Source organism: Tauraco erythrolophus, chromosome 7 (assembly GCF_009769465.1).
Source record: "Tauraco erythrolophus isolate bTauEry1 chromosome 7, bTauEry1.pri, whole genome shotgun sequence".
In the NCBI taxonomy this organism is placed as follows: Eukaryota; Metazoa; Chordata; class Aves; order Musophagiformes; family Musophagidae; genus Tauraco; species Tauraco erythrolophus.
The window spans coordinates 51,389,829-51,405,490 of NC_141471.1; the positions used below are offsets into that span (position 1 = coordinate 51,389,829).

The window sequence follows — 15,662 nt, forward strand, 5'->3', positions numbered from 1 at the left end:
TAAAGCTCCTATATTTTCACACTAAAAATGTTAAGCAATGACAGTTCTACTGCAGATGAGTACTTGAGAACTAAAATAAAAGCAAAAGAATTTTAAAAACACTACACGGCAACCAAGTATTAGATGCATAAGCTATCTGGAGTTATGAACCTCCACAAAGCCCCAGAAAGACCATATTCTACTTTTAAAGCTTAATTTTTATCAATGAAAATATGAAGCTGAAAATATTAGCTATTCTAACAAAATATTTTCTTACCATCTTCAGAAGCTGTTCCTAAACAGAAAAAATAATAAAATACATGATATTCCAAACAATACTGTGTCTCTCCAACTCCTTTTTGAGATCAATCTTAAGAATGTTGACATTTTATCAAGTCAAGAGGTCTAAAGCTTTTCTGTTGCAACTCCATTATCCAACTGAAGAAAGTCATCAAGAAACATCCATACTATACCATTAGTGATTTACAAGAACACAATATATAGCACTGCCTTCCAAACTTGTTACAAAATCACCAAAAAAAAAACAATAGAAAAAAAAATCTATGAGGTAAGTCAACAAAATGACATGTACAGATCAAAACAGACATTAAAAACATTTTAGTGTAAGCTCCTCTGAAAACATAAACCATACTATTATAAATTATCTCAGAGAAAAACACAGGGACAGTGTTTCCCACACTGGACAGTGATAATTTCATAGAAACCGCCAGCAAGGAACATTTCTTTGAATGAAGTCCACGACTACTCTCAAGATCTATATGCACAAGATCAAGTTTTGCTTAGAGAAATGGAAGTAATACGAGCTTGCTGAAACCAGATCACACTTATGCCAAGCTTAACCTGGCTCAATTACGACAAAATGAGAGTCGGACACATCTTCTTACTGAATTGATGGGAAGCTATCTAAACAGCAATCCTTCCTCTCTCTAAGTTTCTTTGAAACAAATCTGATTATGGAATAAAATATGTATCAGTAGCAATAAAAACATTAAATGCCTCAAAAAAAAAAAAATCGAAGAGTATTGCCATTTTTGTTTTCTCTCTCTGTCGTGTCTGCCTTGTAAGTGAACTACAATGAATAAAATGTCTGTTAGTGTCTTTGGCTAGCCTGAACTTAACTTTCTCTGCAAATCTAGCTATGGCTTTCTCACAGTATACTATATTTAAGGCACTATTTAAAAAAATTCCCTCTAAAAATTAATTCAGTGTAAATTTCAAAGCTTCTTCGCAAGAATCAGTTACAGTAATACGTACGCAGGAGTGACTCAAAGTTTTCCAGATCAAAGTTGCCACTCTACAAAAAAAACCCTACCCCCTAAACCCAACATTTTTCCAGAGCTAGATCCTGGAAGGCAGGTTCTATGCAACACCTAAGTCAGGCAAACAGCTAGCTGCTGCTTAAAGGGGTGGTTCTGCTTCTCCTTCCTCTCTACCCTTTTGCTGCCACCTGGTTTGGACGGCTGAAGGCTCACTGTCAGCTCCAAAAGCTAAACAACAGAATGCTATTAGCTTTCATTTTATGAAACCAGTCTTAGGGAGCTTGTTCACCTACAGTGATTGATAATAGACTATTACAAAGCACTAGTGAAAGAAGTGGTAAAAACACATGGCCAAGATCAGAAGGAAAATGAAAAACAATTAGTTCCTCCTGGTGGTAGTTAGATCAGAGCAGTTACATCATACAACTACAGCTGGATAGCTAAGCTGTGTTCATTCTCTCACACACATTACCCCTACAGACATCTTCTAGAAAAAACAAACTGTTATTCTGATCAATTGTGTAGCACTCCTCCTCTTATTTCTAAAGAGATAGATGTGTGGGACACCATTAGTTCTGACTACTGATCTGAACAAAAAAAGCCTGTACACACAGCCCTAAGAATCTTCATTGCTGGTGATCATGTGCAAAACTCAAGATTAACTGTTTAGCACAGATAGTTATAAATAAATACTATTACATGCAACATAAGGAAATCTGATATGCAAGTGAGTGAGACAAGGCACTACTATCCCGTACAACCACCCCTCATTTTATTAAAGTAGGCTTGCCATTTGGAACACTCAAAAATGTCTCAAATTGTTCCAATTCTTCTCTCATGAAACTGACAGCCCAGGTTTTAGAAATCTTCTGTTTCCAATTCTATAAAAAATATCACCCGTTTTGCTTCCAGTAAACTATTCATTCCTTGAAATATCTACTGTTAATATACACGTGACAAGAATTGTTAAGTAGCAAATATAACTGACTTGTTCAGTGTCCTCCAGCGATAAATTAGAACTAGAATTATCGGGCATCAAGTCAGACTGTTGCTTTATTATATGGGAAGCATTACTTACAAACAACTGAAACAGACAACTGCTATGAGAAGCCCGATTCTCAACTGCTTTGCAGTCAGGATAAAAATATATGATGACTCCCTCCATGTGTTTAATACAGAGAATTAAGAAAAAGTCAGTGCTAAAACTTAGCTGGAATACTTGACTTGGTAAGCTATTTTATCACATAGGTGGTCTTAAACTATTCTTTACTAGAATTACAATGTATTACACAATTTACAGGCATTTAATATTATGTAGCTAGACTAGATTTTGATAGAGTACTTCGGAAAAAGAAATTTTTAGGTTATTTCTTAAAAAAATCCTTAATGTGGTCAAGCATCTTCTGTTCTCTCATCGGTGTTCTATCAAGGAATTAAAAAATTTGACTTTATAGGTAAAACTACGAAATATGATGGAACTACAGCTCGTTGAAAAAAGCATGTATTGATTACAGAATTGCTCTGTGATGAATAGTTTTTTTTAAAAAACAAGAGTAACGTCCAATTTCTGACAAAGTTTTTGTTGCCAATATAGACCAATCATAAAACACACTGACAAATACAGAAGACATCAAGATTACACAGGATTTAATGAAAACAGCATACTATTTTGTTAATGGACAGACAAATATATCAAATATCAATAATTTTACATAAAAGACAGGTTATTAAATATTTAATGGAATTAGAGGACAGACTAAACAATTTCTTACCATCCATCTTGTCAGAAGTATCCTCTTTGTTGAAAAAGCAGGCAAAGAAACATGGAAAACTTAGTGTGTTAGAATAAAGGTGTTCACAGCAGAGTCATAAAACATTAATTAAGGAAAATACATTAATATTAAATACAGCAGACATGTTTATCTAATTCATGCATGCATAAGCTACCTTAAGTAAAGTTGGTTTCTCTCAGTCCAAGGTACAAAATTACAGGACAGGGTACAAGTACCTTGCACAGGGATGTTGAATCTCTCCCTATTATCCAAAGTTGAGCAAACTCTTACAGTAAGATACTTATAAACTGTTTCATTCTTGGTGTCAACAGTTACTGAAGCATCAGTACATATTTATATCATTATTGAACTACAGTATTTCTACTTCTTACAAAATTTGCTACTGAGCATGTAGCCCCACCTGGGGTAGGTGACAGAAGGGAAAAAAGACATCACAATAGACAGAGCACAAACAGGACAAAGTTCCACTCTGCTTTAAAAGCATTAACAATTTACCAGTTCGCTGGAAGGTAGTGTGTACACATTCTGACAGTAACAATCAAAATTAAAATATTTAGCACGAGACATACAATTACAGCTCAAGTCTCCTCAAAAAGGACATCAATACTTAAGGATGTCAAAAATAGTCAACATTTAAAGTAACTAAAGTAGTGAATGTCATGTTGCTTCTAGAATAGTCTTTAAAAAAATTATAAATAAGACAGCAAGAGTTCTTCTATTAATAATAAAAGTGGAAGAGACGGGTGAGACAATTATAGATGACTATGATCATAAACTTGTGGTCCACTGAGGCTCTAAATTTGGCAGCTGTTTAAATAAAAGGTGGATGCTTCTCTAAGTAAGGGTGAAAATAAATTCAAGCTCTGGGAGACAATGTTATTTCTTTTGGTATTGACTGCAACACCTGACAAGATGTGGAAAGCCTTATGGAAATACAGTACCATTTCCTAGGCATTTGAGTACCATGGTCAGCATTATCTTGGTAATTCTGTCATTTAAGTTGCCATATTTGGCTCTAGTATAAACAACCTCCTCAAAATGAACAGAGTGGAAAAGTTTCTAAATTAGCCCACTTTCTGAAACGTGGCACTTGCTTGGATTCACATTCCATTCACATTAAGGTTACCTTTTGAAAACGAAAAGCAAACAATATTTTGAGGCGAATACCATGGCTAATCCATAGCCAAACACACAACAGTCACGAGTATGTGTCATTTAAATTACCTTACCACTATTAAAAAACTGTTAGGTGAATGAGCCAAGATCAATTCAGCAGTACTGCTTTTGTGTGACTGTAAACAAACCTTGGTCTCCTTGAATATCACTGCCCTTACACCTTCTGTAATAAGATTTGACTTGACTATACATTGCTAGTACCACATTATTTTGCCATTTCAAACCACCATCGTATGTATTCTTCTCCACAAGTGATAGCATCTGCTAGCAAGGCAAAGCTTTCCAGCTACTCAAATCCTTCAAAAGAATACAACCTGGATTTACTGCCTATTCCTCTCCCCCACTCCGACTCACCGAATCTATAAACTACAAAGAGAATGAGCTATTTCTTTATTTCTGTTATTTTCCTGCATAAAACCACCAGTATTTACTTCCCCAAAAACCTCTGTGCCCTTCTCAACTCTTGCTTACAAAATTCTGGGCATGAATCACATATTGCTTAAAATGTTCTGAAAGCAAACCAATACTCTAACTGAGAGCGAATTTTCTGTGAAACTCAAGACCAAAGTAGTTCCTTCATTTCAGCAGCATGAAGAAGAGGAGAAACTTCTCTCCATTAATCTTTCCTTTCTGTTAGACTTTTTGTCCTTCTACTACCATGCTCTATGTCACTTCTCACAACAGTTGAACTCCAGCTTTATCTGAGAGTCAGAATACGTCTTGTTGCACATAAAACCAGACCAGGCAATACTTCGACCTAGGAGAATAATCTTACCACCTATTCCAGGTTTTTAGGCATTAAGTTAGGAGGAACTGCGAATTTCTCAAACAATAACCACCAAGCAAACTGAGCACCCTAACTTTGGAGTTCACTTGCTACCCAATGGGTTCTCCAATTCCCTGACTGTGGGCACTAGAGGGAGCCCACACCCGAAATTACTATTTCAAGTAGCAAATACTCCTTTTAGTTAGCATTGCTCACACTCATAAATTTAATCCTAAAATCAACGGTGTTCAAACCATCTCAAGTAGGCCCCGATGACAAAAGAATGAATTAGTTTAAAATAGTTTTTTAATTTAAATAATTAAAAAAAAAACCACAATCAAAAACTTCGAAAATCATAGCCTAAGTGTATCCTAACGTCTCCACAAACACAAGCTAAATCAGGAGAACTATACAGTTTCTCAGTCTCTCTTGTCATCATCTTTGGCAATACTGACATTAGGACATGCCCTCCTTGGTGGTCTAGATGGCACACAAGCCAAGAAAAGAAAACTAACAGTTGTGTGAACACTGAACCTCACTTTCCCCATTGCTACCCCTACAAGTATGGATAACCTAAGAATAACAAAAACATGTCCATATTCCTTTACCCTCCCTACTCGGTGGAGGTTCTAGCATCTACCACCACCACTACTATTAAATACCTTTCCACACTCTTATCATTTATAGCACCTTCTACATCTAACAGCAAGTACTCCCATTGATTAAGACTGTCACCTAGATAAAAACATATGTAGTTCCATCAACATGCTTAGGAAGAAATCTAGGAAATCAATTTTGTATATTATTGCGTAAAACACTTCTGTATCACATGAAGAAGCCACCGCTTACTGCCAGGACGTCTCTTTAGCATTGTTGTAAAACAGTCAGCTAAAGAGCTGGGAAAAAAGGAAAATTAAGAGTCCTAATACTCATTTCCCTGTTACTTCTAGAAACAAAAGAGCCATGATTACCACCTGCTGTTAAGTGAACGTAACGCTCCTTCCAATACTTAATTCCAGATTCACACATTTAAAGAGTATAGTATGGATACTTTCTTTGCATTGTCATTCTTCCAGCATAAGAAAAATCAAATATCTAGCAAAGCTGGTAACTTACTTCAGAACACCTGCTCCTTTGCAATACTCCACTACTATTAAGAATGATGACAGTTTTTCAAATGTAGAAGCATATTCCCTGTAACTTTTTGATAAAAAAGCCTCAAAAAACATTTCACAGCATTGTAAAGATGTTTCCCTTACCTAGCGAAGCATAAGATCCTGGAGGTAGGCCAGCTGCTGACAAGCGCCCCGCTCCAGCTGTCTGCCCAGCAGCGTGGCGGGCCTTTGCACCTGCCGCAGCATTAACATCGATGTCGCTGCGCGACCTTTGCAGAGTTCCTGGGCTAGGAACGCTCTTGCTGCTGCCTGAAACTAGAAAAAAAAAAAATTAAGAAATTTGTTGGTAAGGAATAAAACTAACTATATCTAAAAGGTCAACATTTTCTGCTACTGCAGCATACCAGCAAAAAGTACAGAAAATGATACAAGATTGTTTAATATTAACTCGACTTACACTAAGTACTACTGAAGTAAGAAGCAAACTAGACCTGGTGTTGCTGTGAAATTCAGATGAAGAACTGATTATTTCACAGTAGTATTTATCTTCATTCAGCACGAAATTTTACCATTATTTAATAAAAACTATGTGCTCCCACCCTAGTACAAATTACATAATTCTGAACATTCATGTGACTTATTACATTACTGAATGTTTCACAAACTGAGGAAATTCACAGCATTCCTTGTGATACTGAGGGAAGATAACACTCCCACACTTCAGCTAAGATCGAGTCACACGCAAGCTGAACGCATATCTTGAAATGCTTTAGGGTCTAATCTTTTGTAAAGTATCTTTATATTCACCTCCTATTATTTACTAAATATTAACTATTTGCTTCAGTTGTTTTTAACCATTGGTTTATGTCTTCAAACTTCACTCCTCCTTAACAGTTTCAGTATCCAGAAAACAAACACTCTCAATAACTGGCCATTTTTAAAAAGCAGTTCAAAGATTTACTATGCAAGAGTTACAAACACATCATGTGAAAACAGAATGAAGACACTAAATTCTGAAAACTCAAGACAAAATTAAACTCTCTCAATTACAAGTCTGTGGTTTTGGTTTTTGTTTTCTTATAAAGCAACAGCTACATGGTAATAGATAAAAGGTACAAGTCCTTCATTTCCAATTGCCATAAGCCTAATAATCATGAATGGACCATAAAATAATGTTTTGTTTCTTTGAGAGTGACTGTTTCATGACAAAATTCCAAGACAGATTATCAATTAATAGTACCAATACATAGCAGATTATGTCTTACACTTTCAACAACTGAAAATTCATAAGACGTGAAGCGAGCATGAGGCCATCTTAGCTCCAGGTGCAGTCTGCAGTGACACATACCATTATTCAATTTGGAAACACGCTAAATGCTTCAGACAGTAAGATTTTAAGCAACATTTAAAGCTTTTAAATCAAAGAACATTAAGAATAATTATTGTGCACTGCACTATATAGCAACCACCCTACCTCTGCCTGCAAGGCTTGCTGGGCTGGCTGCAGACCATTTAGAAGACAGAGGCCGACTGAAAGAAAAGAAGTCAATAAACCAAGTAAGTCAGTCTCATGCATCAGATCCAAAAGGCAACAAGTAACAGAGAGGAAAAAAAAGTAATCTTCTGTTCTTTTCTCTTCTTCAACTTTCTCAGTGTATAAACACACTAAATACAGAATGATACAGAAAACACAGACATCTTATCTTTTGCATTTTATAAAATTACATCTTCATCACAACGCATTATCCTTTGGTTACCTATAGGCCCAGTTTGCTAACACAAAGTTCAGGCATTGCAGACTTGGTCACGGCAATGGTTTAAGGTTGTCAATACAAGGTTTCAATCATAGGGCTGATCTTCTAAATCAGCTGTCAAACAAAAACAGCAGGAGCTACACAAAAAGCTTGATTTATGAAAGAAATTACGTGAAGTAGTGTCTACAGTAACAGGGAGAGCAGCTGCAGATTCATAAGCCTCCTCCAGTCCTACATCTCCCAAGAATCAAGTTACAAATTAAAATAAAACAGTGGAACTCCAAGCAGCTAGACTGAATTCACCCTGTTTGAATGTTAGAGGCTTCTACAATTTATAGAACAAGAAAAATCTCATGTTTTTTCCTCTATGCTTCCTCTCCATTTCCCTTTACCTTACTGCAAAAATTGATGAAGCAAAATTTTTCTGTCTACTGAAGTTAACTGTGAGCCCTTCCTTCTGCCTGGTTCAGAAGGGTAAAATGCAATCAGAGGGACCACAGAAAAGCAAAAGACTGGCAGAAGCAAGCATGGTACTTTATTCATGGATTCATATCTAGCCATGTAAATATTTATCTGACTGGGAAGGTTTGTATTTGCTGAAAAAGTTAAGTATTTCATCAATAGTCAAATTACAGCCTGAGTCTAGAGTCTCACCTTTAGTAAAAATAATCCCTCTCTAATTTAAACAAAAAAGCAGAGAGAAAAGAAATGCTTAATATTCTGTATTCATCTGAGTTAGTAGCTCACGTGCTCAATGATAATACAGAGGTCAGGACTGTTACCAAATTCCTCACAGGAGATCATGTATTTGCAGCTTATTATGAATAATACCTGCTTTTCTGACATCAATAACTAGTGTTGTGGAGGTATTTTGCTGCAAGTTGAGGAGGCCCAGGCAGAGCTCCTGTGTGCATTCTGACCTTACAAGTTGCCTCAAACAGAAGGCTCAGACAACTGTTACAATTTCAGCACTTGCACAATCTAGTGCAAATGACATTTCATTTAAGCAGTTTCATGTAGGTAGGCACAAGTCACCACATTTCCACCATTCTCTTTAAAACCACTTTTGATCAATGATCTGTAAGAGTTGTAAGTTCAGAGGGTCAAAAATCGAGGAGGATCAGACTTTTAGGAATACCGCACCCATGTTTACTAAGTTAGTCTATACAGGAGGAACTCAGCATCTGGATTAGAAACCAGAAATACAATTTTGCATAACACAGGTAAAAAACACATGTATCTAAATGCAAAACTAGTGACAAAGAAATTAAAAATGAATCTATTTCCAGTATCATGATCTCTTCTATTCATCTCTTATTTTACTCCTTCCTTTCTGTACTGCAATACTTGCACATCTTGCAATAAAACAAGTTACACTTACTCCAGGACTTAAGAGTATTTTAAGATTCTAATTTCTCTGTAATTTAGTTTTTAACATTTTACTACTAGTAACTCATTAACAGCACTTTGATTTCATGACAGAGAATATAGATTAATTTAAACAAGAGTAATTAATCTTTGAACAAACATTTGTTTGTGGAAAATGAAGTGTTAGCAATAGTCTACATCACAGATGATTATTTAAAAAATGTTTTTTATAATTACAAGTATCACAGGAAAGATAAGATTTGACACAGAAGAGGGAATTCTCTGGTATTTAAGGCAGTAGTCAAAAAAAGAGCAAAAAATGACTTCCAATATTCTAGAAGCAGTCATTGCTTTCAAGTCAAAAGCGAGCAAGATAAGTTCTCTGGCTTTGGAAATTAAGCATCTGAATTGAAATCTTAACAGGTTTAAATACTCTGAGGAAGCTTTCTAGAATTCAAAGGAAAAAAAACAGCACTGTTTTTTTTCTACTGTTTTACATTTCTACTAAAAAGCCAGTAGATTTCTTTTGCTGTTGATACCTAAGCAAACTTTGATCTATTCAGCTTGAGATTGCCTACACATTTTAATAAATAACTAACTGCAGCACAGAACCACCCTCTAGTTATTAGCATAGCTGGAATACACTGCTAATACTCACTCAACACCATGAAGACAGGAAAAAAAAAAGATCTCTGATCTGAATGAATCTCCTCGTCAATGTCTCTTTCTCATATTTCCAGTGAAAAGGGATAAAAAAGGAATAACATCCTTATTTCTTTACTAGACTTATTCATTGTACCAGAATGCTGCACATCAAGATGTTAACCTTGAAGATACTTCGGTGTAGCTGAGGCTGCTAAGGAATAAATATGTGAGTAAGAAGAGCCTGCTAAAATCCAGTTAATGACTGCCCTTATTTTTCACCTTGCTGGGGTAATATTGTCATATACCATAACACAATAAAAGATATTTTTATTAAAAATAGTTAAAAGTGACGAAATACAATTGCAACTTTTTTGTACAGCACAGAAGTCTGGCTCATTTGCTTTTGAAAAATAGTTTTCATTTGTTTATAGGCTCAGAAACAGTTAAGCGACCCTTACTTAAGGCTCTCCTGTGAGCTGGAGGATGACCTGTCTGACTGAGGGAGAGATGCTATGCTGCCAGAATTCTTCAAGTAGGTCTGGAGGCTTCTTTGATAGGGTGGCTCAAGAGAATTGTAAAGAGTCTCAGCTTCACTAGGAAAGTGATTTCTAAGACCCAGATAAGCCCTGCAAAATAAAAGAATAACCACATGTAATTGCTCTATATTTTCTTCAAATTGCAGAGTCAGGAAGTAAAGATTACAGAATGAACCAGGGATGTGAGGGAAAGAAACTCAGACTAAAAATACATAATGCACCCAATACTGCTTATCAAATTATAAAAGAAACTAGCTACATTGACTCAATCTTTTCAAAGTAACTTAAGTCTATCCTCTGAAATTCTCACATTCACTTACCCATTCCGTGCCAAAGCAAGAGAAATTCTTTTCTGCCCTACTCACTAGTCAAAGTGCTGTAGCTGCTTAATAAATTAATGGAGAAGGAAAAAAAAGAATGACTACGTGGCAATATCAACCTTTATGGCTCCTGTTTCAGTAAAATCCTCAAACACTGTACGACAGTACTGATCACCTCAATTTTCAGAATGTCTTTTGCAAAAGAAACTAGGTATTAATTCAGGACTCCGAGAATAGAAACATCATTTTTCAACCTAACTTGTGTCTTCTTCTTCAGCTATAGTCAGCCGCTCGCCTCCGATTAGATCCTTCTATTGCTCATGTAAAACAAACATGTAAAACAGATTTTTTTAGAGCAAAACGTAGCCAAAACTCACTTTCTTGCCTCCACTCTTGCTTCTGCATCAGCATCATGAATGCCCTTCTTGATTGTTTCAACCAAGACAGCTGCATGCCTAGAAGACAGACATTCTTCATGCTGCTTTGCTACTCCAAATTCTATTTTTAGTAAAGTTTTATAAAGTTTAATTAACATTTCTTCAAGTTAAAAAACAGATGAGATTGTTTACTTCAGATCTTAGAAAGAATTACAAACGCTTAAGCACACTGATAACATAATTGCATCTTCTGTAAAAGATTTAGGTACGCTTCCTTTTTCAATCTAAAATAATTATAATCTACTTTTCAGACATACATCCACCTATCACACTTAAAAATTTATTTTAAAATACCTTTTTAAAGACATCTACTTTCCTGAAATGGAAAAATTATTTCCCCTACTGTATTAACAGTAAGAAAAAGCAAAAAGTTACGACTTGTAAGTTTCTTTTCCTGGAAGTTCACCTCTGAAAGCTTTTGGTGTGAGTTCTGAATCTCAACACATGCTCAAAGTACAGCAAAGCACCCATCAGAACAATCAAAAATTGTGATAATAAACAGATTTTAATTCAAGACATGTTTTAGGTTTTGTGGGTTTTTTTTGTTTTGGTGAGGTTTTTTGGGAGGAGGTTGGGATGTTGTTCTTTGGAGTTTGTTTTTTGTTTTGTTTTGTTTTTAAATACACACTGACATAAGTCAAGTGCTCTCCCCATAGCTCCCTTTCTCAAGAGCACCTTGAGGGGTTGAAAGGTGACTATGGAGCTGGATCAGTTCTTCAGAGCCTTCTCTGAAGGCCCTGTAGTCCCTTTGCTGTTACTCTGTGCTTACAGCACACATTCTGCACTATTTTCATATCTACCTGGAGAAGCTACAGTGTGCTCAATAATTACCAGAAGTCCTCCAGTCTAATCCCACTTGCTGTTTTATGGTCAACACACAAATTTCCTCCTTTCAGGAGCAAAGACAAATGTTTACCCACACATCTCTGCTGCACAGAATACATGATATAAGTGAAACTGAGAAAGTATGGTACCTGTTGCTCACATACAGTATAAGAGGCAGAGGATAAGGAGAGGAGGCAACACAAAGTCAATGCTGCAGCATACAGCTCTCCTCCCTGACACTTGAATGAGCCACATGAACTGCTGTGCTAGAAAGGGTGGCCAACACTAAACAACATAATCCAATTAAAGGATTCAGTGAAAAGATTTGTCTTAAAGTTCATCAGCAGTTTATTTTTGGGGAAAAAGTATCCTGGCCCATACCTTTCCAACGAATGTGTTTGCCACTCTTGTAACAAGAGGTCTAAAAATTCAAAGGAGCGCCTAAAAAGACAGAAGAAAAAGTTATAATTAAAATTAATTTCTCTCATGTGCTTGTGGAATAAATAGTAGCTTTTTTCTTTTCCCCAAGGGAAATAAGTACATAAAAGTACATTTCTCCATCAAATAAAGACACTGGTCGTCTTATTGCAAAGTTAAAATATCCTGCATAGAAAGCAAACATGCAAGCTAACTAATCCTAAACTTCAAAAAAATAGACATTGTTCAATTAATCATCTGTCATGCTATTATACATATGCTATGTTAGTTTTATTAGCCCCAAAACAACAGATGAAAATCAATAAAGTTTAAAAACTGTACAGACTATAAAATCTTAATATTAAAAAAAAAAATCAATACTTGAAAAATTCAGCTATTAATTCATAACATAACGTTTCTATCGCAGTGTACTTCTGTCCCAAACACTATTCCCATCCTTTCATCCATCATCACTGAGTATGTGGCAAAACAGAAAACATGAGACCATTAGTAAAGGGCTCCGCATGTAGAAAGCACTCCTTAAGATTTGCTGGCACTGTACAAACTACGTTATGTAACATTATTCATTATTAATTCAGAGTTCTTGACAATTTAGCAGACAGCCATTAGCAAAAGGCATACTTTAAAATATGTCTAAAGCTAGATAGATCCTGGTGAACAAGTCAAAGTGACATAGATTATGAAGGTGTAGATAAGTCTTCAAAAAGGTAGCAGACTCTTACTACCTGGAACTATTACTTTTTATGGTTATTTTGCATCTTTGACCTGTTCTGGAGGGGAAGATTTCATTTTTATTCTGTCCAAATCCTTTGGACACCTACAAGACATGGCAAGAAACCCTGAACAACTTTTCACTATTATAACTGACCTAGTTTTCCTTTTTCTTTTCAAAGGAATGAAGTCAACATGAAAACAATGCAATTCTGGTCACCTTCACTGATGATCACCAAACTGTGAACTGCAGTACCAAAGCCACCTACAGTCTAATGTTTCTCAGCAAAGCCGCCTCAGTAAGCAGAGGCACTGAAGCTCTGTGAATTGTTCTGCAGTCAAACCAGAAGTTATGACAACTTAGTACAATCTGGGTTGAGACAATACTTGCTTTGGATGCAAAGACAACTTAGATTCGGAGCAAACAGCTTAGATGCTCAAGCTATTTCTTGCATAGACACAGTTGTATCGCTTTCAGGGCTAGCCTGGATCCAGAAACAGCGTTAACTGCTTCCAAGAGATTCTGTGCAGAAAACGAAGCTGTTGGAAATCAATTAATTTTGTCAAGAGCCAATCCAAGTGTTCAAGTATCGTGTTCTTGAACAAAGCAACGTGCTGAAGATGCACCTCAGTTGTTAAAGGTAACATCGCATTGATCCACCATGTCCTGTCTAAGCTCACAGCCACTGTCTCAATCCCACAGTCCCCAGCACAGTAGGTTTATTATTTTGGGCACAGTATCAGACAGCCTAGCTCCACGCATTCAAACCATTCTGCACAACAGTTACCAAGTCCTCCTGGAACCAGAAGAGAAAGATGCTGGCACACACTGCATGCAGTACACCGTAGTGCTTTGGTAAGAGCCAACCTCACTAGGCCTGTCAAGTCTGGCCCCAAGAGTACTAAGAGGCTCAGGCTGGTTCTTCCCAAAGACATGCCTATCTGTTTCATGCTCTCCAAATGCCTCTCAATACCTGTGGTGTTTATTCTTGCTAGACTGAGTAACACAGATTTAACTATGGCTTTTTTTCTCCTTCTGGTTTTAAATCTGAACGTACTTTTTCAACAAGTGTTAGGAACGCTTTAAATTGGAATAAATTCTGCAGAGGATACAGTGCACATCCCTGAACATGGCAGAAAGTACCATTCCTCAACATCATCCAATGTAACTTCGCTGAAATTAATTTTTGTAGTTTACTAGATAACACAGTTTCGTGTATTCAGAGTTAACAGCCATAAATCATCAAATATATTTGATTTTCAACATATGATCATCATATTTTAAAAAGCGACAGCTTTATGAATTTGTTATTTACAATGTGCTCACCTTCTAACCGCAACTGATTTTGAGGTACAGTTGCTTGTTATTAAAGGTATGAGTCGTGGCACATGGGTATGCTGAAGAAAGAAAAAAAAGACAAAGCAGTTAATGACAAGAGCATTCGTGAATTTGTACTGTACTAATTAAGTCAAATAGAAAAAGCCACATAATAAAAATTGCAATCTTTTAAAGAGCTTACTGAAACTAAATGCAGAATACTATTAAATAAGAGACTGCCGAAAGCATGCGAATTAAAGCTCTTTTTTTCTAAAACATTAAGCAAAAAGCATTTCCAATGCCATCAACAATCACATCACAATATGCAATATTTAGCTGTAAAAAGTCATATATGTAGGCTCAAATATAAGTGTCTCCTCAAAGGAGTTGTAAGCTGATGTTACTTTGGTTTTGCCACAGAAAAAATAAAGCAATAGACATAGTAGTCTTAAAAAATCAGAGACATGGAGCGAAAAGCAGATCAACCTGAAACTACTGGCATTGTTTTAGGAATCAATCAATACAATTAGTGTTACAAAGACCAAAATTCCTTTTAGTGCAAAATATGTCAATAAAATAATAAAAACATGATGTGTAGTATAAGCAAGCTTATGTATATAGTCTATATGGAAACACCTAACATCCTCAGGGGAAAAGAAAACCCTTGAACTATCATTTAAAGTGGGTAAGATAAACCACGTTAAACCTGAATGCAGTACTTCAATTCCGAATTAAAGAAGCCTTACTTCATCTTAACTAACTGTAGATACAAAGAATTAACATTTTAATTCCAAGTAACAGTAACATGGTTCGACAAATCCATTTTCAGTTCATTTCTGTATTCCTTTTTTGATTAAACACTTCTAAAACAGTCCCAAATACAGTGTCAAACTGGAGCCTATAAAAAAAAATGCTTAAAAAAGACAGTACTGAACAATTCTTAGTATCTCATGTATCATGCTTTGTCCTTAGGTATTATTGCAGGATATAAACACACAAATCACCAAAAAAAGCAGGTAATTATCAGCTCTCAGAGTACTGCCAACTTCAAAATTAGAAGAGAATTAATCGAAAAATCTCAAAGTGCCTTGCACTTGCCTATGCATTTGCGAAGTGCCTATGCATTTGTCCATACTGATATATTTTTCAACAGGATTTTAGCGGTTTTGTTTGTGATTTGCACAGTTTTCAAACTGCAAAG

General features: G+C 35.9%; 1 protein-coding gene across 44 annotated transcripts in view; it reads right to left on the reverse strand.

Annotated features, from left to right (window-relative positions):
• The window catches only part of CLASP2 (cytoplasmic linker associated protein 2), a 152,895-nt gene that overhangs the window by 51,896 nt on the left and 85,337 nt on the right, over positions 1 to 15,662 (reverse strand). For 34 of the 44 annotated variants that reach the window (XM_086615118.1, XM_086615113.1, XM_086615107.1 and 31 more), the window contains 8 exons: positions 14,471 to 14,541; positions 12,376 to 12,435; positions 11,110 to 11,187; positions 10,335 to 10,502; positions 7,584 to 7,639; positions 6,254 to 6,424; positions 3,032 to 3,055; positions 257 to 274 (listed from right to left, as the gene is read on the reverse strand). In XM_086615118.1, the coding sequence (XP_086471244.1) occupies positions 257 to 274; positions 3,032 to 3,055; positions 6,254 to 6,424; positions 7,584 to 7,639; positions 10,335 to 10,502; positions 11,110 to 11,187; positions 12,376 to 12,435; positions 14,471 to 14,541 (646 nt within the window). The remainder of the gene's footprint in view (positions 1 to 256; positions 275 to 3,031; positions 3,056 to 6,253; positions 6,425 to 7,583; positions 7,640 to 10,334; positions 10,503 to 11,109; positions 11,188 to 12,375; positions 12,436 to 14,470; positions 14,542 to 15,662) is intronic. The other 10 variants (XM_086615121.1, XM_086615112.1, XM_086615123.1 and 7 more) reach the window with 2 other exon arrangements.